The 20,848-nt window shown below is 33.8% G+C and overlaps 1 protein-coding gene across 1 annotated transcript in view; it reads right to left on the bottom strand.

Moving 5' to 3' along the window:
* Positions 1–7,829: 7,829 nt before the first annotated feature.
* Positions 7,830–20,848, bottom strand: part of PELI2 (pellino E3 ubiquitin protein ligase family member 2) — a 118,619-nt gene continuing 105,600 nt past the window's right edge. The window contains exons 4-6 of the mRNA XM_051977722.1: positions 16,766–16,963; positions 15,351–15,539; positions 7,830–12,793 (exon numbers count right to left, since the gene is read on the bottom strand). Of these exons, the coding sequence (XP_051833682.1) occupies positions 12,227–12,793; positions 15,351–15,539; positions 16,766–16,963 (954 nt within the window). The 3' untranslated portion in view covers positions 7,830–12,226. The remainder of the gene's footprint in view (positions 12,794–15,350; positions 15,540–16,765; positions 16,964–20,848) is intronic.

The raw sequence follows: 20,848 nt of genomic DNA, 5'->3' as shown, positions 1-20,848 counted from the left end.
TCTGAGGTCAGATTTGAACTCAGGTCTTCCTGACTTCAGAGCTGGTACTTTATCCACTGTACCATCTAGCTGCCCCTGATACCAGATTTGACAATGCAAGTTTTCATGTTTTTCATTGAATGTTCTCCTAATAACCAGATACATTCATATACAGAGACCAAGGAGGGCTGTATCCAGAGAAATTAAGTGCCATTGGATCCTTGTCATTAAAAAAAAAAATGAACCTCCTTTTGAGAGGGAAAAGTAAACCATTTGGTTGACTTGGGAGCGCCTCATTTAGTCCCAACATCAAACCTGAGTTAAGAGAGTGTTGGCATATGAGGTGCAACTAAAAAAAAAGACAATCTTTAACAAGGCAAAGTTTATCAGCTTCTTCAAGATCCAACAGAATAACTCACAAAGTAGATATGAGAAAGAGACATTAAAGGGAGAAATATATGACAAAATATGAATAGGACAAAGTTGGAGAAGAAGCAATGGTAAGAATAAAGTTATACCAATAAAGGAAAACTCCTAGTCATAGTATTAAAAGAAAAGTTGATATCTGATTTATTGCTCCATAAATATATGGGATCAAGACCTACTTCAAGAGACTCCTGTGATATGATGTTAGAGCAGTAAGTGCATATTAGCACAAGCACTATTTAAATACATCATACATTAATCATCAAGTTGGAGTATTCATCAGTGGTCAACAGAAAGAAGATCATTTGTTAGGAATGTTATAGAGAAGTTTCTTAGTCCCCTATGTATTGAACTAAATGACTTCTGAAGTCTTTTCTGATTTAAATATTTTATAAATCATTCTCCAAACACATACTGCCTGTATGGTTTTATTAAAGCTTTTCTTTATATCTGGAATGACTTCTTTCCCCACCTCTTAAGATCCTACTGATTTTTCAAGGCCCAAATCAAATTCTGCCTCCTTCAGGAAGCCTTCCTTGACTTTCTCAGCTCTAAGCAATCTCCTTTTTCTCAACTCTCACAATACTTTCTATCTCTGTACATCTGTATTACACATGTCCTTATTTTATCTTTCCTATTAGATGCAAATTTCTTGAGAATAGGAACAATTTTTATTCATCTTTGTATCTCTTTCAGTGCTAGTGGTGAACAAACTGTTTTGTACAAAGACAAATGCCCCGATAAATATTCATTGAACAGTATAGTATAATTTGACCTAGAAATTAGGCAAGATAACATCATAGCTCACTAAAGCTATGAGAAGAATTTAAATGATTATCCAACTGTAACTTGTTTTAGAAGATTAAATTTAACTCATTCAACACTTATTTGCTGCCAACTATGTGCAAGGTACAACATGTGCTAGACATTGGGGATAAAAGGATAAAAAAGGACGTAATCTCTTCTCTCAAGAAGACATTCCAAAAAAATGGGACATAGTTATAATGCTAAATGATAAATATATAGGCATTCCAATTTAAAAAGGAGGAAAGCTCATCCCATCTTTAGCAGTAGATTTCAGTCTATCACTAAAAAGTTTTTTTTAAATTGTTCTCTCAACCCCTCCCTTCTACCACCCCCTCACAGAAAGCAATCCTTTATGATAGTTAAAGAAGTTCTTTACCATCAAGTCAACCACACCAAATACTATATTCAACAATCCATCCTCATAGTATTACATTTCTGCAGATAATTGGAGAGACGTGTCTGCTCATACCTCTTCTCAGGGGCCAAGATTGATGACAATCATTCCAAGGCATCCAGTTTTGATTTTGGGGGGGCTTTTAAGCAAGATGTTTCCCTCAACAGGAGGCAGAGTACTTAGTACCCATGTACTTACTTTAGTGAAAACAAGAAATTTATATCAATCTAAATAAGGACCAAAATATACAATGAAAAACTGAAGTAAATGATTTCTTCCATACTAAAGTTACACAAAAGTCTAAACTTTTCATATCTATATTTATATAGATATATAGATATATAAAAGCAATTCAGATATCACACTATTAGTCAAAGTCACAGAAGACCTGGCAGCTTCTCAGAAAAAAAAAATACAGGAAATTGTGGATTTCAATATTCTAAAAGGTGAGCAATGCAGGTTTACAACCAAGAATAATTTATCTTACATGAGTATAATCCTATGAATGGGGGAAGGAAATGAAGGAATGAATCTTTAATGGAAGAGAAAATTTTCAACCATTTCTGAGGAAAAACCAGAGCTGATATATTTGAGCATGGTGCTAACATTCTAACAGGGGGAGAAGAAACAGGAATTTCTTTGGAATTTTAATGTCTTCAAAGGGTAGTGAGGTAGTTAAATAAGAAGGTCTTGGGAGGTCTTGGGAGCAGATTGGTTTTGTTCTGAGAGTTCTGAGAGGGAAAGAGAAGTGAAGATAAAAGAAGCATTTCAGTGACAAAAGGAATAATAAGGGAATGAAATTTGCTATTTCTCAAAATTAACATTTGTGAGAAGAATATATAAACATGGAGGATTGGAGAGGATAGCAGATGCGCCTCACATAAAATGGGAAAGGGAAAAGAAATAGAAAAAAGAAAAAGTATTTATATAGCACCTACTATACAATAGGCACTGTGCTGAGTACTTTTCAAATAAATGCTATTTTATTTGATTCTCATAATCCTGAATGTAAGGTAGGTTCTATTATTTTTGACAGCTATTATATTTGACAGCTGAGGAAAATGAGGTAAACAAAGGTTAACTTGTCCAAGATCACACAGCTAGAAAGTATTGAAGCTGGATTTGAAATCAGGCCTTCTGATTCCAAACCCAGCATTCTATGTCCACTGTGTCATCAGTTGGCTCTAATGGAAAAAGAAAATCTGATTTTGATGTAGAAATACATCAAACTGAATATAGAAGGGATGGATGAAATAGGGAGAGTAATATTGGGGAGAAACTAATCACAAGCAAAATAATCTTTCTGATTCTGAAGGGAGAACTCAAAGAGGAAACAGAAAAAAACAAAACAAAACAGTAAAATATAAAGGGGCATGTTAGGATACCTCTTAATTGAGGAATACCTCAACAAATTTTTGTATGTGAATGAAATAGTGTCATACCATTAAGAGTGATTAGATGATTTCAGAGAGGTGTGTGTCATATGAATTTATGCGGTGTGAATAGAGCCATATGAATAATTTATAGAAAGATAACAGCACCATGAAGAAATATCACCTGAAAGATTTAAGAATTCTCTGAATGCAAATTGAAACATACTTTTTAAAACTTTGTTGTTCATGTATGGTTGATTTTTTTGCTGGGGATTTTTGGGTGTTTTGTGTTTTTTTGGTATGTTAATTTTTCTTTTATATGACTAATATGGAAACATTTTGCATGATTGCACATGTGTAATCTATATCAAATTGCTTGCCCTCTTAAAGAGGGGAAGGAAATAAAAACTCAAATTTAAAAAAAATTTTTTAAAAATTTTTGTATACATGTAATTGAGGGAAAAAATTAAATGTAAAACAAAACAAAACAAAAGCCACGCTGAAGGACCCATGATGGAGCATGCTGCCCACTTCCTTACAGAGAGCTGATAGACTCATTGTACAGAAATGGACATAAATTTGTGGGCATAGCTATCACAGATTTGCTTTTTGCTTGACTATTTTTTAAATAAGATCTGCCTACAACCTTCTCATCTCCTCCACTCTCCCCCACCTCTATTCCTGCTTTCTCTCACTCATTTTTAATAGAAGGGGGTAAGGGGAGGTGGGATTAGCAAGTGTTGCCAAAAAAAGGTCACTGGATTTTTTTTAATGCAAAAACAAAAATAAAGGGAAGTTCAGAAGAAAGCATAGATAATTGGATATTTTGAAACTAATGAATGGAATTTATAAGCTCATTTCTCTAAAAAGCAAGTGAAATAAAAAGGAGATTCACAGTTGCATATATAATTACTTTTGATTGAAGTTCAAAGCAATATAATGAAAATATAAAAATATAAATATTTTAATGAAAATATAAAAATGAGATATATAAATGAAAATACAAAAAGAAAAAAAAAGAGAAAACCATTGGAATGCAGCGTTTTATATAGAATATATTGGGTTGATTGAGCAGATTTGGTCATTCCCTATGGTATTTGTATAAAATAAAAAGCCAATTCCAGAACCTTGCAATTTGAGTGCCTGGCAATGAGTAGAATTATTCCAGCCAAATACTTGAGAAGGTATCACTAGTCATGAAGAAAGAGAAAAGCTCTAGCTCTAGTTTCAGTCTCCCTATATTCCCACTCCTGCGTGGAGAGCTGTGAGCTTTGGAGAATTGGAGAATTTTGTGGGGTTTTTGCATGTGTGTATATGGGGTAGGGGTGATAGTGTGATGGTGGCAATTTAGCAGTATTCCTGAAATAGTATTAACTGGCAGTAATGTTGGCGTTGAGAGATGGAGATAAACTAACCAAAACTAAGGAAAGGCACACTTAGGACTCTACAGGGACCAGCAGAAAGGTATACCCAACAGTAACTTCAAGAATATCCCAACAAAGGGGAGGAAGACTTTTAGTAATCAAGAGCTGAGAGTTATGTTTTTATCCCACATATTCTCTTAGCTTTGAGCCCACTTTTTCCTGGATTCTTTTATGGTCTGGTGGGAGAATGTATTAAAGACTTTGAAAGAGGGCAGGGAAAATGTGTTGTACCAAATGTTCTTTTTCTGCCACCTCAGGAAATAATCATTTCTCTAAGTTTATTTAATTTTTTTTGTATCAACCAATAATCATGGGAGGAAAGGACAATGGTGAAGGCATTTGAACTATATAGCATTAAGAATAAAACACCCCTACCTCCCTCTGCATTAATCTACAATAAACTGTGTACAAAAATAAATCAGGTAGCAAACTGTTTGACAACCCATCTATTCCTAATTTTTTTCCCTTGGAAATTTAACTGTAGAAAAATTATATACAAAAAGGTTCATTACTCCCTGTCTCCCTCTTTCCCCCTCAAGTCCTAATGTAGGTGTTGGGCTGCTTTGATGGAATTAGAGCTTTCAGAACAAAAGAAGTAACAATTGCCCTGTTTATCATACAAAACAGTAGCCAGGATTGAGGGGGACTTCAATATATGTCATATGAAAAAAAAAATTGGTGGTGTTTAGCATAGGAAAAAAAGAAACACAGAGAACAAATGTTATCTGCTCCAAATGGAAGACTAGAAGATTTACCCTGTGTGACTCTTGAAACTAGAACTAGCATCAGTGGTTTCAAGTTGTAAGAAGCAGATTAAGACATTGAAGGGAGGTTTTTTTTCCAAATAAGTTGAAACAAGGAGCCCTCTAATATGGCTTACTGAGCACCTTTTCCCTCCACCATGGTCAGATATTCAAATAAGTGTTGACTAACCATTTAAGGAACACCAGGGCAGGGGGAATGAGGAGAACTAGAATGATTTTAAACAATCATTTTGACTAAATTTTGAGATGGCTTGGATTTTGTGATTCTGAGATGACCAAGTATGGTTGGAAAAGCATGCCTGTAACTAAGTTAAGTTTAATGTTAAAATTGAGTGTTGTTAGCCCTGAGTCTGTTCATAGATGCAAGACATCCCTGCTATATAAAATATTGAATAAAACATATGACATGTTTTAGGGTCTGGAAATTAGCTCGTGAGAATCAAGAATTAGAAATTTAGAACATGGGTAAATTTGGCATCATTGATCATCATATGAGATAATATCCATCTGTAGAAGGGAATATTTCTTAGCGTCCAGGCAAGGCCATAAGGAGCTAGCTCCTATCTCTGAGAACAGAGCCTAAATCTGTCAGGGAATCTGTCAGACTCTTCTCACTTCATCCTCTCAATCTCTTCAGCTCAAAAACTAGTAACATAATCTCTTTTCACCCCCACAAATCACTGATCTAAAATCCTTGAAGATAGAGAGATTGACTAATATATTCCAGAGTTAAAACTCATACAAACAAAAGAGGAAAACTGTTAAGTCAATATTGTTAAGCAGTTATCCCTTTACTCCTTTTTTTACGGATTTGATATAGAATCACTCATTTGGAGTGGCATTTTCCACAAAACACAGGAATTGAAAGGGGTGGGAAAGCTTGATTAATTCTCTTATGGGGAAAAAAAAAAACAAACTCAAAATAGCATGAATTCAAAATGGCTCACCTTCAGTGGGCAGCTAGGTGACAGGAGATTCTTTGCCAAGAAAAACCCAAATGGAGTCAGTCAGGTGCAATCGAAAACTAATGAACAACAACATGTGGTCAGTGAGGTTAATTTAGTGTTAGAAAATTGGTGAAAATCCAATGAAATTTTGACACCTAAAGATTTTTTTCAGCTGCAAAATTATCTAAGAGCCAGAGGATAGGTTTTCATAGTTTAATAATCTGTTCAGTTTGCATTTTCTTGAAATAATCAATAACCTAGAATGCTTCCAAATCTCCCTTAATAACATATTTCCATGAAAGAAGTGTAAAACAATTCATTTTCTTCTCATTTTCTTAAGCTTAATTTAAATTTTGAGGTATAAGCATCCTACTAATGAAGTTATTTTTTTTTAATAAATTGATTACTATATTCAATCATAACCTTGAAAGTTATCTAGGGAAGCCAATAGCTATCAGAAAGATATTAATTTGGTGTAGTTGGGTTTTATCAGTATTCACCCTGGGAATAAATTTGAGTTCAGCAGTAGATCATGTGAGAAGTCAAGAGTCAGGGTAACATTTTATGTGAATATGGGTTTACGCCCTGCCCCTTAGGCTGCTTTTTGAAGATTTTAGCTGTAGGAAGCTTATTACATTTCATTTCCCTCAAAAGACTGTAACAGAGTATCATCCCAAGTTTTTAAGAGTTTTTCCATGCATGAGGAGAAGAGAAACTTTTGAGAAACTAGAAGCTCCTATGGGCCAAATGGCCATATGGCTACATTCCAATCTTAATTTCTTATTACCGCTATGGTAGGCCCCCCCCCCAAAAAAAAATAGGATCTCATCTGAAAAATGAGTTGTCACTAAGGATGAGATTCCAAAGGAGAGACAGGATAAGTACAACTAGGGACCAGTTGTCACTGGGGAGATAAGCAGGAACTGTGAAGCCCTTCCTCAGTTTTCTCCTAATCAATTCTATTAAGTTCCCCAAACCTATAATATCTTCTCTCTCCACACTTTGAACATGGAAGGTTAAAGGCAGCTTGGTTATTGTTATCATTTTCAAAACACTGGGACACTAAAAAGTAAATTGTCTTTAAGGCTATGAATGAGGTTGGTTGGCATAGAATGAGAAGGAAAGACCCTAAAATAGGGAGGCTTAGGGCAGAAAGATTTTCCTATCTTGGTCATTTTTGGACATATTCCAGACTACACCTCTCAATCTACATATATCTCAGGAACAGAAGTGCCACCTAATATTCCCAGAAAATTTCAGACGATGCAGAGCAGTTTATTTGTGTGGTTCCTCTTTCACTGGAAATTAACTGACAACCTATTTTTCTATAGATTGCTAAAGGTAAAAGAATGATTTGAGCATGGATGGCTTTAACTTGGGCAGCACTAATATGAAAATAGCCTACATTACTCATCACATTAGTAAGCTAATTTATATTTCTTAGAAATTAGTTTTATTCTGCAGTGATAACACAAGAAATTGATTGGCAATGAAAATGCCAAAAGACTTGTTTTTTAATAAATTAGGGAAACTTAAGGGAAATTTCAGAGACTGGACTTAAACAATCTGTTCAACATTTTATGTAGAAAATAAAAAAAATAATCCAAACTGTTTAGAATAAATGTAGATATGTGCCAAAGGCAGAAAGAATATTTTTATACAACTTTTTGTGCAAAAATGAATGATTAAATGCTGAGAATAAGGAGTCATGAACATATTGAAATAACAGTTTAATAGTTTTGAAATTTTTGCGTTCCTCCCTCTCTTTCTCCCCCCCCCCCCCCAGTAAAATGGCTTGTACTTCCACAGGTACAATAGTGAAGTAATAGTTTTTAACTTGACATGGTTTATAAAAGATAACTTTTTTTTTAACAAATATTTCCAGAAAGATAACAGCTAATAATACTGTACATGGCAAACATCATCACTCAATTTCCTTTGCTTTCTACCATTTCCTTTTAGATAAAAAAATCTTTCCATTCAACAATTTTTTGTTTAGTAGAGTAGGGGAAAAAATTGTTTCTTCCTTTCACATTCTAGAGATACTAACTTCTTCATATAAAATTCCTTTTTGAGAGAAGTTTAACTCTTGGTAAATAAAAAAATTAAGTAAAAATTTCCTTTTCCCCCATGTGTCAGGAATCTGTATAGATCTTTAGAAGATCCCAGAATCATATCATATCTTTAATATGGACTTGAAGGAATGACAATATAATGGAGACTACAAATTCACATCTAGACTAAGTCACTGATCCCCATTCATACGGACATTCCCTAAACATGTCCCCAATGAATTACTCTCCAAAAAAAAAAAAAGTTTCCTTGGTTCCCTTATAACAGTACAAAGTTAACATCAAGAAGTTATGTATCTCTAAGGATGTAGGGGGAAAAATCCTGCTGTAATTATTTTTATGACCAACTGCTGGCCTATTTTTGTCCCCAGATTCATTAATCTCCCTTAACAGAGTCTAGCACTTTTAATGGCTTTCTCCTTTCTTTTCCCCTAGAAATTTTACATGAAGCAACTCTATTATGAAGTTATCCATAGGCACTGTGGTACCATAAGTTATGAATTAAAACTAAGTGATAATAAATATGTATTACTCTAGGAAACTAAAAGATATCAATTATTTTGGGGCAGAGTCGAAGAAATGAAAAATTTACTATTGACTCCTTAGTGAGCCTTTAGTCCTCTTTTTAAAAAGTTACATCCAAACTCCTTGAGAACAAGAATTGTTTCCTTTCTCTTTATTTTTCCTTCATATTTCTACCATAGGACCTGGGACATTATAGTCAATAAATGCTTGATGACTGAGAATATGAGGTGTGGTACATACACTACAGGGAAAGCAGAGATTAATAAAAATAATCTCTAAAAATATACTCAAAGAAGTAATGTTTCATCTACCGTTTAAACTCTTCAATAAAAAGCTGGTAAAAAATTGGAAGAAAAGAATATTTTCAATGAAATACATTATTGCTGCCTTTTGAAATGGTATATACTATTCTCCTCATCAAAGAGAATCTCTGTATAAATCATGCCTGTTTTGAGGAGGCTCTTTCTATAGCTTCTCAGGAAGAGGTATTAGATAATCTTTATCATTTCTTGATCACAACTGAAGACAGAATCAATTTTCTATTCTGAATTTACATGAGCTGCTTCTTGGATCCTATTCCATAGCTTATTTTCTTCTTTGGCAAGTGGACAACAAGATTTCCTTTCACTTAAGTAAAACATCAAACAAAACTATAAAGGCAAGCAAGTCTATCATTGAAAGTAAAATATTTCAGCATAAAAATATTTTTTATGGATTGCCTCATTCTGTTTCTAAGTATAATGGGCAACTCCAAAAAAGGAAGAAGGCAAAAGGTAGCAGCACATTTGAATAAAAGAAAAAAAAAGACCCATGATCCAATTCTTTAAACCTAACATTCCAATTCCAATCTTTAGAGAATGAAATCTTCGAATTTCAAACATACACTTAATGAAATAAGCTTTGGAAAGAGAAAGGGGCTTTGATAGGTTAGTCAATAGCTTTCTGTAGAGTTTCATGAGTTTGCTAGGCTCTGCTATATTATTCACGTTTAAGGACTGGTGACTGAATCTTAATAATCTTAAGGGATCTTTGGACAAATTTCTCAGAAAGGCAAAATCTGCCCTTTCTGGTTGAAAGATTAATAAATAATTTAGTCTACAGACTGTTTAATAAGCTGAAAAAGGTATATTGCTAACCATTTAAGAGAAACAGGGTAATTATACCTCCTTTATCCTTATTTCCCAAATCATGAACATGAAGGGCTGAGGAAATAGTCTATCCTGAATGACCCACAATGCTTGTGGGAAGGACTTGGAACCTAATCAAAGGTCACTGAAGACTCGCGGAATAAAAAGGCACTCGTGCTATTATTTTAGGCATGTCCAAGTTGTTCTGTTCTTAGTCGTCAAGCAGAGATGAGCAAGATGTACAGAAAGGGATCACTGAGAAGAATGCCATGGGAGATCTGTGGTATTTTGAAGCGAAAATCCCCCACCCCAAACCACAAAGTGTATGGAAAAGTGAGGCTATTTTAAATTGACAAATTGACATTTTATGTAGTAAGAATATTAAAAACAGCAGCAAACAAAACCAATACATCTCATCACCCATGAGTAAAGAGAATTAAAAATGCTAAGCTTATAGATTAACTATAAAACAATTTACAGCCAAAATATCAACAGGCCAATCAAGTATGTTTTTATAGATATATATATACACAATATATTAAAGTTATATAAATTATATGTCTATACAAAGGTCCCATGTGTAGCATAAAAAGCTCCAATGGTCAATTTAATAGACGTTATAGTTTAAAATACTGTTCATTCAGTAGATTTTTATTTTCTTTCAGATAGCTATTAATATTCTCCCAAATGAACATTTTCATCCTGGGTAGACTTGATAGTCTCTATACTTGTTACCAGAGGTATCATAGAATAATTATTATTCAGAATTAAATAAAGCCAAGTGAATGGGATGTTGGCGCTCATAAGAAATTTTAATTTAATTATTCCTCAGTAAACACTTATTTGCTGTCTTAAAATCAGATATTTTAAATTATCTCTGCAGAAATCCCATTGGGTGTTGTGTACATCAAATGATCACATTTAAATTTAGTTTGATTTGCAAACATTTTCAAAATTTATAGTGTTCCTCAAACTGCAACAGAAGGTGACAGATGGTGTGAAGTAGAGTGAACAAAATCTACTTTTTCATTACAGTATGAGGTGAGCTCTCCATTCACAGAACACTGGATACATCCAAGTTCAAAAAAACATACAAGTGAGTTTAAAAAAAAGCAAATTAATCTGAAATCACTTTTTAAACTCAATAAATGATTCAGTATGTGCATAAATTTGGTATTATAGTATCCAAACAATCTCTGCTGCAATAATGCTTAGCTAATGAATTTTGAGAGATGCTACATTTTAATCAATCAAATGGTCCTAGGCATGCAAGGTGCATAGCAGGGACAGGCTGTAAAATTTAGACCAAAAAGTTGTAAAGAATTCTTTGTTTATAATATCAAAAGTTATTATACAAATATGCATAACACAATTAGATTCTGAAAAACAAATTTAAAAAGTCATTACGATATTTGAATCTTCTTTTTCAACTTTATATAATAAAAAATAGGTCAAAAAGTTTCCAACACCAAGACAATTCTCTGTGTGCTTAATGTCACATTTTCATTTCATAACATCATGTAGATCATTGCTATCAAAACTCAATAGAAACAGGGGTCACTAAAACATACATAATCCCTGCAGGCCATATATTGACTTAGAAAACCACAGGCATTATCTACTTTCCATTGTATTTTTATTTATTTGGTTAAATATTTCCCAATTACATTTTAATCTGGTTCTGGTCACCTTGATGTAGATAACCATCTTGTGGTTAGCAAACATTTCCACATACTGTTTGTAACGCTTAAGTTAACATTTATAGACAAAGCAGAACAGTAGTGTGGAAAGAGTATCACAGACTTTGGGAGTCTTGAGGTCCTGGGTTCAGTTTTTGACTTTGTCATTTCCTGAATGACGTGGACAAGATACTTATTTTGTGCCTCAGTTCGTTCTTCTGTAAAATAAGCAAGTTGGACTAGATGGCCTCTAAGGTCCCTTAAATTTCTAATTATATGATCCTAAATGCTGAGGGTTGCAAATTAATAGTTAAAAACAAACAAAAAACCACCACCAACAAAAATCCTTTTTGTTAAACTCCTAATAGTGAAAAAGGTATTACTTAGAGATTTGTCAAAGGTTACAAGGGGAAAAAAAAAATTTGTTAAAAAACCCAAGATTAAAATAAAACATAGTATTTTAAAATTCAATTACAAATACACATACTTATCAAACGAATTCTGATGACTAGGCAGCTGTTACAAATGCGACATCACTGATAGCTGCCAAGTTTCAGGCATCTGTCACTGCTGTAACCCCACTTTCCTAACCTCTATTAGTGTTTCCCCCCCTTCAGCCCCTTTAACAATATCATAATAAAAGTAAAATCTACAATTAGTGGCAAAATCTTCACAGTAACTTGTTAAAGTGATAGTATCATAGAGAGCCTCAGTCAACTGGGCCTTGGAAAATTAGTTTTACAAAGTTCTGCTCCCCAATCAGCTGTGTGGCACAAAAGGGGCAGGCAGCGTGAAAGGCGTGGGTGCCGTGAGGCAGGGGAATCAGGGACCAGTACTTGGCAGACTTCTCTGAGCACACATGTCCACAAGGGGTAAAGGCGTGGGTCGGGGGCCCGGCATCGACATAAAACCCGGCCTCGCAGCCGAGCCAGAGGGGCACGTAGGGCCCAACCGTTCGGCACATCGGGCACTCCCTCTCGTTCGCTTCGGTGTCACTCCGGTGTCCCCAGTTGTGATAGCCGTGCACGTGGCCACAACTGAGGTACGCCCAAGGCTGTTTCTCTTCCACCACATCCTTCTGGTTGATGCTGGGAAATGCCAATGTGTTCAGTCCGACAGGGCACTGGGGTCGGGCAGCATTGATTTCTTGTCGTAGAGCTTCAATGTGCTTTTGAGTTGGAGTGTGAAAGAGACCATCAGCTGTTCTCCATAGAAGGGTTGCCCCACATAGATCAATGAGGGAGCCATCTTGTAGGATGTTGGTCTCATTCTCAACCTATAATGAGGAAAATAAAAAAAGTATAAAATATTGTCAACTTTAGAGTAAATCTCTAACATTCTTCTTACTGAAATCATGAGGGAAAAAGTAGAAAGAATGTGGTTTATAAAATTTCAATGGAGTACAAATATCATTGAATCAAGTAAGTAGCCAACATTTATTTATTCATTTAAGCAACAAATACTTATTACCCATAAACTATGCATAAGGCATTTTTCAAGGTTTTTCATGGGCTACACACTCTTTAAGGCACTTAAGATTTAGTAGGGGAGTTAAAATAAGTATGTAAATATACAAAATAAAAGGCAATATGAGATTGGTCCTTCAGGAGAAAAAAATAAAGAGGAATTCTTCTTTGCTTCCTTCCTTATGGCCATTTTCCCATATCCTTAAAAAACCCTCATAAGATGCTATCTTGCCTGTCAGAAATTATCCACTATGTCTTTCTCAGCTAAACTTGAAACTTGTCATTCTTTTCTAAATACTCCATGATCTGATTTCCAACCTCAACATTTTACTAATCTGCTCTCTCCAAAGTCAACAGTGAAATCATAAGTGTCAAATATAATGGCCTGTTCTCAATTCTTCTCTTTCTTGATCTCCTTGCAACAAATATCTATGCTAACCACCTCCTCTGGAATACTATATTTGTAACTGCATAATTGAGGTTTCAGATAATGGGGTGAAACAACTAAAAAATACATGTCTTACAAAAATGAAATATCAATATACATAAAATTTGAGCTAAATTAGTAAAATTATTTTTTATTTATATCTTTCTTCTGTGAGTGTCCAAAAAGAAATATCATAATTAACTAGCTAAGTGAAAGAAAAATCTGAACAATTAAACTATTTGCTAAAGTAGTCCCAAACCTTAAAGCAATTTCTTATATATATATATTTGAAAGGATTGCATTCATGAAGTACAGGCTTGCTTCTATACTTCTATTACTTTTGTAAAACTAAAAACACACAGATGATGTGTTATTAATATCCTTCTCACTGTGATAAATACATTAAATGCTTTGTGTGGCAACAACACCTAGCAAACATCCTACTCAGCAGGAAAGAGAGTCTAATTAACGAGAAATGGTTTTACACAGTTAAGACATTACAAACTGTCTGATAATACTAAAACAAAACAAAAATCCTGCAAGTTTAACAGACCACTTTAGTAAATGTAGCTAACACTAGAATCTAGGAGGTCACTTTTCATTTAATCTGCAAACTTATCTGGGCTAGAGTACAAATAAAAAGTAACACTGGAGATCATCAACTAAATTCGACCATTAATTTTGATCTGATATTAATAGCAAGCAGAACAAGTTGCAGAATAAGTCAGGAGCTAATTATTTATGTATATAAATTATTGAAGTCTAATGACCAGTACTTGCAGGTTTAAAGAAAATCATGGAAGGGAAAGGGATTGAGAAAATATTAATATCTGATATATTTATTCATTCTTAATTTTAATTACTATAATTTTTTGGATATACCACCACTGGAAGGAGGCCCATATGAGGTCTGTGTAATGAGGAAGTTTCTAGATAAGACTAATGGAAAGATATCCAACTGACACTGATACCCAGGCTCTTACCTGAACATAATAATCCATCTCTCAAGGGGAAGGATTTTCCTATTTCCGTATCTCTGCCTCCTGGCTTTCTTGACTTCCTTCAAGTCACAATTAAAATTTTATTTTCTTCAAAAAGGCTTTCCTGTTCCTCCTTAATCTTAGAGACTTCCCTCAGAGATTATCTCCAATTCAGCAAGTTCTTTCCATATGCTCTCCTCCACTACACTATGAGGTCTTTGAAAACACTATCTCTACCTTTCTCTGTATCCTCAGAACTTGTCACAGTGCCTGGCACATAGCAGGTGCTAAATAAATGCTTGAACTGACTTGACACATACCTTTATGCATAAGTGAATCAATATTAAAGTTCTGACTGAGAAAACTAAAGTGGGCAGTAGCGAAGCCATACCAAAGTAGATGAGTGAGCAAAAAGTTTGGAGTGCATCTAGAGTCATCAAAATTCAAACAAAAACCATCAGTAACAACAGGAAGCACTAATAATGATTCATCACTACCTTGCTCCCCACCATTCAATCATTATACCAATTTATTGCATTTTAAGATTAAAATTTTTTGTTCTTTATTTTTTAAGTTCAGATAAAATATGCCAAGCTCAATAGAGGACTAAAAGGATCACTAATTCAATGAATGTTTATTAAGTACTTGTCCAATATACAAGATGCTATGTCAGGTATTATGGGATATGAAGACAAAAAACTATCTTCCCTGAAGGAATATTGGGGAAAACACCAAGAACACATGCATGCATGTACACGTACATAAACAAGCACACACACATACATACATACACTTTATGCACACAGATGCACACACACATTTATATGTAAATAAATATTTATCTGTATATATATATATGCAATGCCTGCATACACACATATGTTGAATTTCATGGTTGGCAGGAAACAATCTTCACAATTAATCTTTTATGAGATAGTATTTCTTTAAAGTGTAACTCACTAGCCTTCCCCTTTGCTGGGCTGATCTTGTTTCTCGCAGCGTATATACATCTCCACAAACTGAAATTTCACGCCATATCCCTGGTTTGGATTCTTCTGTAAATCCTCCTTTTGGATGCATTACCAGAACACCATTTGTAGTTAGTCCATCCATGTGTCCATCAGGATTCTTCCATTTTGCTGCCTTTTCCTATATACATTATCACACCATTGGGGAAGAAAGAGACTTTACTTTTAAAAGTACATGGGATCTGCTTATAAAAATTTCTTAGATAGCCAATAACATGCTAAAAAAAATCCATTTAACTTGGGCATTACAGAAAACTAAGTGGATAGCACATAGTGAAACTACCAACTAGTCACTACTTTTATTTTAGATCTCAAAATTCTTAATATATAAAATCATTCTTCACAATTATCTTGGGAGATGGCAAAGTGGGAAGAAAGCAAACATATCTCTGCTTTTCAGAACAAAACCCTAAAGCACAGATAAGTAGCTTAAAATTTAATTAATGACAGGTGAATTATCACCTAGGTCACAACTCTTTCCATTAAACCAAAGTTAGCTATCCCAAAGACCCTGAGTACAAATGCCTTTGATAGAATAGGAACTATAAGAAAACTATACCTATGTGATGTTAAGTGGAAATACACTGTACTTTATATCACTCATTAATATTTAACAATTTCTCTGAAATAAATTATCCTATTTTTATGACCAATCCTTATTAATAGAATTTTTACCACTTTTTAAAAAACAAATTGATGACTTAAAGAAAATTTTAAATGTAACACAATATTAAACAAATTATTTATTAGCACCTGCATGTTATATATGACAATCATGGCTGATTCTGTTTGCATACAATCCAAATATTAACAATACTTATGGCCAGGAGATCCTTATATACTTCAACAACAATATTATATGATGATCAATTCTGATGGACCTAGCCATCTTCAGCAATGAGATGAACCAAATCAGTTCCATTGGAGTAGTAATGAACTGAACCAGCTACACCCAGGGAAAGAACTCTGGGAGATGACTAAGAGCCATTACATTGAATTCCCAATCCCTATATTTTTGCCTGCCGGCATTTTGGATTTTCTTCACAGGCTAATTGTACAATATTTCAGAGTCCGATTCTTTTTGTACAGCAAAACAACGGTTTGGTCGTGTATACTTATTTTTTTCTAATTTATACTCTAATATATTTAACATCTACTGGTCATCCTGCCATCTGGGGGAGGTAGTAGGGGGAAGGAGGGGAAAAATTGGAACAAAAGGTTTGGCAATTGTCAATGCTGTAAAATTACCCATACATATAACTTGTAAATAAAAAGCTATGAAATAAAAAACAAAACAAAACAACAACAACAACAACAACAACAACAACAACAAAAAACAATACTTACTCCAAGAAAGATGTTTTTGGAAGAATCAAATCCTGCTGCAAAAATCCGTGCTGTATATGGTGCACTCCTATCACAAACAATCCTACAAGCAAATCTAGATATAGTACTTTGTGTGATCTGGGTTTCATCATTGTTTTGACTGCCAGAAATTGTGTCAGTTACCACAAAGTCTATTGGGCTCTCTGTTGATCGTCCCACCTTAAAGAAATGAAATATATCTTATGTTTCATTTATTTTTCATCAAGTTCTTATCCTGACTACTATGTTCAAATCAAATAAATAAAACATTACTATTCAATGCATTTCTCAGATTCTCAAGTTACTGTTAACAATTATAAATTCTACTTCAAGATTACTATATAAACACACATATATGTCACAAAACATTAGCTGATCCCTCTACTTTTAAGTAAATGCATTATAGTGCTAAGCTAGCAAATTTTAAGATTAAAATAGATTTTTAAGTAACATAGTGCAATGGAAAGAACACTGGACTTGGAACAGGAAGAACCTGGCTGAAATAGCCGAAACTCTGCTATTTATAACCTAACACTGGACAAGTTTATTTAGATTCTGTGGGACTCAATTTCCTCACTTGAAAAATTAAAGAACTGGTCATCCTTTCCAATTTCTATCTCTCCTTTTTTGAAAATTAGGCACCAACTTTAAAATGCTGCCTATATTAATATGTTATAAATCTCAAAGTACAATATCAACTGGAAAATTTTTTTCAAAGGAGAACCAATTCTTAAAATATTTGGCTGTTCTAGACCACCAAAATACCCTATGAACAATATTTATTTGATTTTTTACTCTCAAATCAAACCTAGGAAGGGGAAGGAAGGAAATTAATCATTAATCAATCAACAAGACTTTACGAAAAGCTCACTACAAGATAGGCACTGTGCTAAGAAGTTCTGGGGGATACAAAATATAATAAAGCAATTTCTACTTAAAAGGAACTCTGATGGCACCACTTTATTACATGATATTATGCCTGATGTCTAATATTGAGCTGGTTTCCTTCCAAATTTCCTGTTGTAGGAATCTCAATATAAGAAAGGAAAAGCTGAAAGAATTTGTTATGACCCATTAGAAATTATCATTATCACCTGGCCAGAATTTCAGAAAACTCTACATGCCTACAGAGATGGTCTGTTTTAGCATAGAAGCAAACAAATAGCAGCTAGATTAATGCTCTGCTATTTTAAGACCAATTTAATGTCTCACGTTCGTTATTTTGTTTTTACTTTTAATTTATGGAATAAAATAAGCATTTCTATAACATTGTACAATTAAAAAAAGAGTACAGTAGTACACAAAACTACAAATGTATACATAACTTGCCATTCCTTCCAAATATACAACAAATTATTATGTGAATTTCCTCCCCCACCACTCCAGATGGCTACCATTAAACACAAATGATTATATATGTAACATTATTCTCCACATACTTCTATTTATCATTTTTTTCTCTAGATGCAGACAGTGTCTTTCTTTATATGTCCTTTACAGTTAATTTGGACATTTATAATAGACAAAATAAGTTACTCACTTGAAGTTGTTTTTAAAACAATAATGCTTTCACTGTATTATATAATGTTCTTTAGTTCTCATTTCACTATTATTTCATGCAAGTCTTTTCATGTTTTCTAAAATCACTGAGCTCACTGTTTCTTGTAGCATAATAATATGCCATCACAGCCATAAACAAATTACTTGTTTAGCCATTCTCCAACTGATGGACATTCCGACAATTTCCAGTTCTTTGTCTTCATAAAAAGAGATACTACAAACATTGTAACATACATAGGTTCTTTGCCTTTTCTCCCTAATCATCCTTGGGAATACACTAAGTAGTGGTATTGCTAGGTCATGAGATATAAGGTAGTTTAATAAGTCTTTGGGAATAATTTCAGATTGGTCTCCAATTCACAATTCCACCAACAATGAATGATTGCCCCCATTTTTCTGCATCCTCTCCTAACATTTGTGACTTTCTCCTTCTATCATTTTAGCTAATCTGGTACTTAATGAATCACCTAGAACTTTTAATCTGGAACGTGCATTTGTTATGAATAGACCAAAAAATCAGAATCAAGTAGCTCTTGCCCAACTTGTATATACAGAAGTTTATAAAATTTGTTATTCTATTCTTATCTATATCCCTTCTACCCAGAGAAGTAACTCATTCTATTTTATATTTGAGAAACCTCACGATGTACCGTTTTGCGAGGATAAAATTCCTTTTTTGATCATTTACCTATGGATCAGAATGGAAGACGTGGGCATCACTTAAGAGCTTGCCCTTTCTTTCAACTATCAAATCTTTGCAATATTACTATTTTAAAGCAAAGTCATAAAGTGGCTACATAAGGAAGCCATGATGAGAATGATGCTAGAAACTAGAATTCTGGCAATGATTCTCTAATACGTTAACATTAGGAATGCTTCTATAAAAAAGGAGACCACAAGTAGAGCTTATGTTTTATAAGACCTCACAGAAAACTGTTCAACTGTGTCAAAGGGAATAGAGGACTCACTAAGAAATAGGACAACTTGAATTCAAGTCCTATCTCTGATACACATTGGCATTGGGACCACAAACAAGTAACTTAACTCTTCAATAACCTAGGACATTTTCAAAAGTTTGAAGTGGCAGGGCAGCTATAAGAGCACTTTTAACCTGTAAGACTTCTCACACTGATAAAATCACAAATTTGGATGTTCTCCAAACCGCCCCCCTCAAAAAAATAATTGTTCAAATATCTGAAAGCAGACAAATTACATTTTACAAAACCATTTTTAAATCCTATAAAAAGTTATTTGCTGAAGCTTTCCTTTAAGTAGTAATCTTCAGCACATTTTAAACAATCCAATTTATTCTCAAATCAAAGCCAAATTTTAAAAGAAAAATGTTTCTCCCAAATTACAGTGAACAAATATAGAATACAATAATTAAACTCTTCCCATTTTTTCTTTAACCTATTGCTCTTGTTGGAACAACTGGTATTGCTTCAGAATGAACAAATCACCAGTGCAGGAGTTTGGTGGCAGTTAGCCTGCCCTGCCTACTACTATTAGAAAGCCTGGTCTATTCAATGAGAATAGATCATAATGTGAATTTTTATATAATAAATTCAAATCTCCCCATATTCCTCAAAAATGTGTACATAATTTCAAGAACTCAACTACTTTCATAACACAAGATTAAACTGTATAGGTTTTGAGTATTTCCCATAACCAAATAGGAATAAAAGTACTACAAGCACTTATTTTTACCTAATTAGTTTTAAAAGTGGTAGTTAAAGCATATTTTTAAAAAATATGCACCAACTTCCAGTCCTACCCAATCTATTAAAGGGCTCTAATTTCTCTTTTTCATATATGCCAATGGACATCTCAACATGTGGGGATTTATAGATTCAGAAAGGCATCTGACAAATTTTCCTAGATTCCTTTAATTTATATCGAGTCTCTTCTCCATATACTTCATATTTTTAATATCACAAGGCTTCCAATCCTTTTTTATTCTCCCCTAGAGGACTTTACCACTCAGTCTGAACAAGCAATTGATAATGAATATTTGACTATGATCATTTTTACCTCTCTTTTCCATAATACAGTATTTAAATCCAGGTAGATATGTAGTATCTCTTAGGCACCTTCTTCTGACTCTGAGGGTATCCCAATGATACCAATTCTGGGTAGAGCACTATCACTATTGCTCTTTTTTTTAAAAGGTTCATTAAGTTTGTAAATTATGTAAACTGGGCACTGATTAAAACTGATAGCTCCAAGCAATGAGAATTCTTACCTATTAACTGGGAAATATATGGAATGAAGTAATGATGATCTTTTTTATCATGAACTCTATCATCAAAAAGCATACTTAATATTTTTAAAAGAATGAGAGGTATGAGAAATTGTGAACATTTGGTGTGTACAGTTTTTTTTTTTTAATGTTGACACGTGTTTTCATTAGGTATTTATCTCAACCTTTCTCTACACAGACATACGCTTTAACAAAACTGTTCTACCTTTTTGTGTTCTAGTTTTCACCCTTCTGTTTTCTTCTGT

The sequence above is a fragment of the Antechinus flavipes genome, chromosome 2 (genome assembly GCF_016432865.1).
Source record: "Antechinus flavipes isolate AdamAnt ecotype Samford, QLD, Australia chromosome 2, AdamAnt_v2, whole genome shotgun sequence".
Classification (NCBI taxonomy): domain Eukaryota; kingdom Metazoa; phylum Chordata; class Mammalia; order Dasyuromorphia; family Dasyuridae; genus Antechinus; species Antechinus flavipes.
The sequence above is the reverse complement of the archived record's forward strand: the minus strand, read 5'-3'. Positions and strand labels throughout refer to the sequence as shown.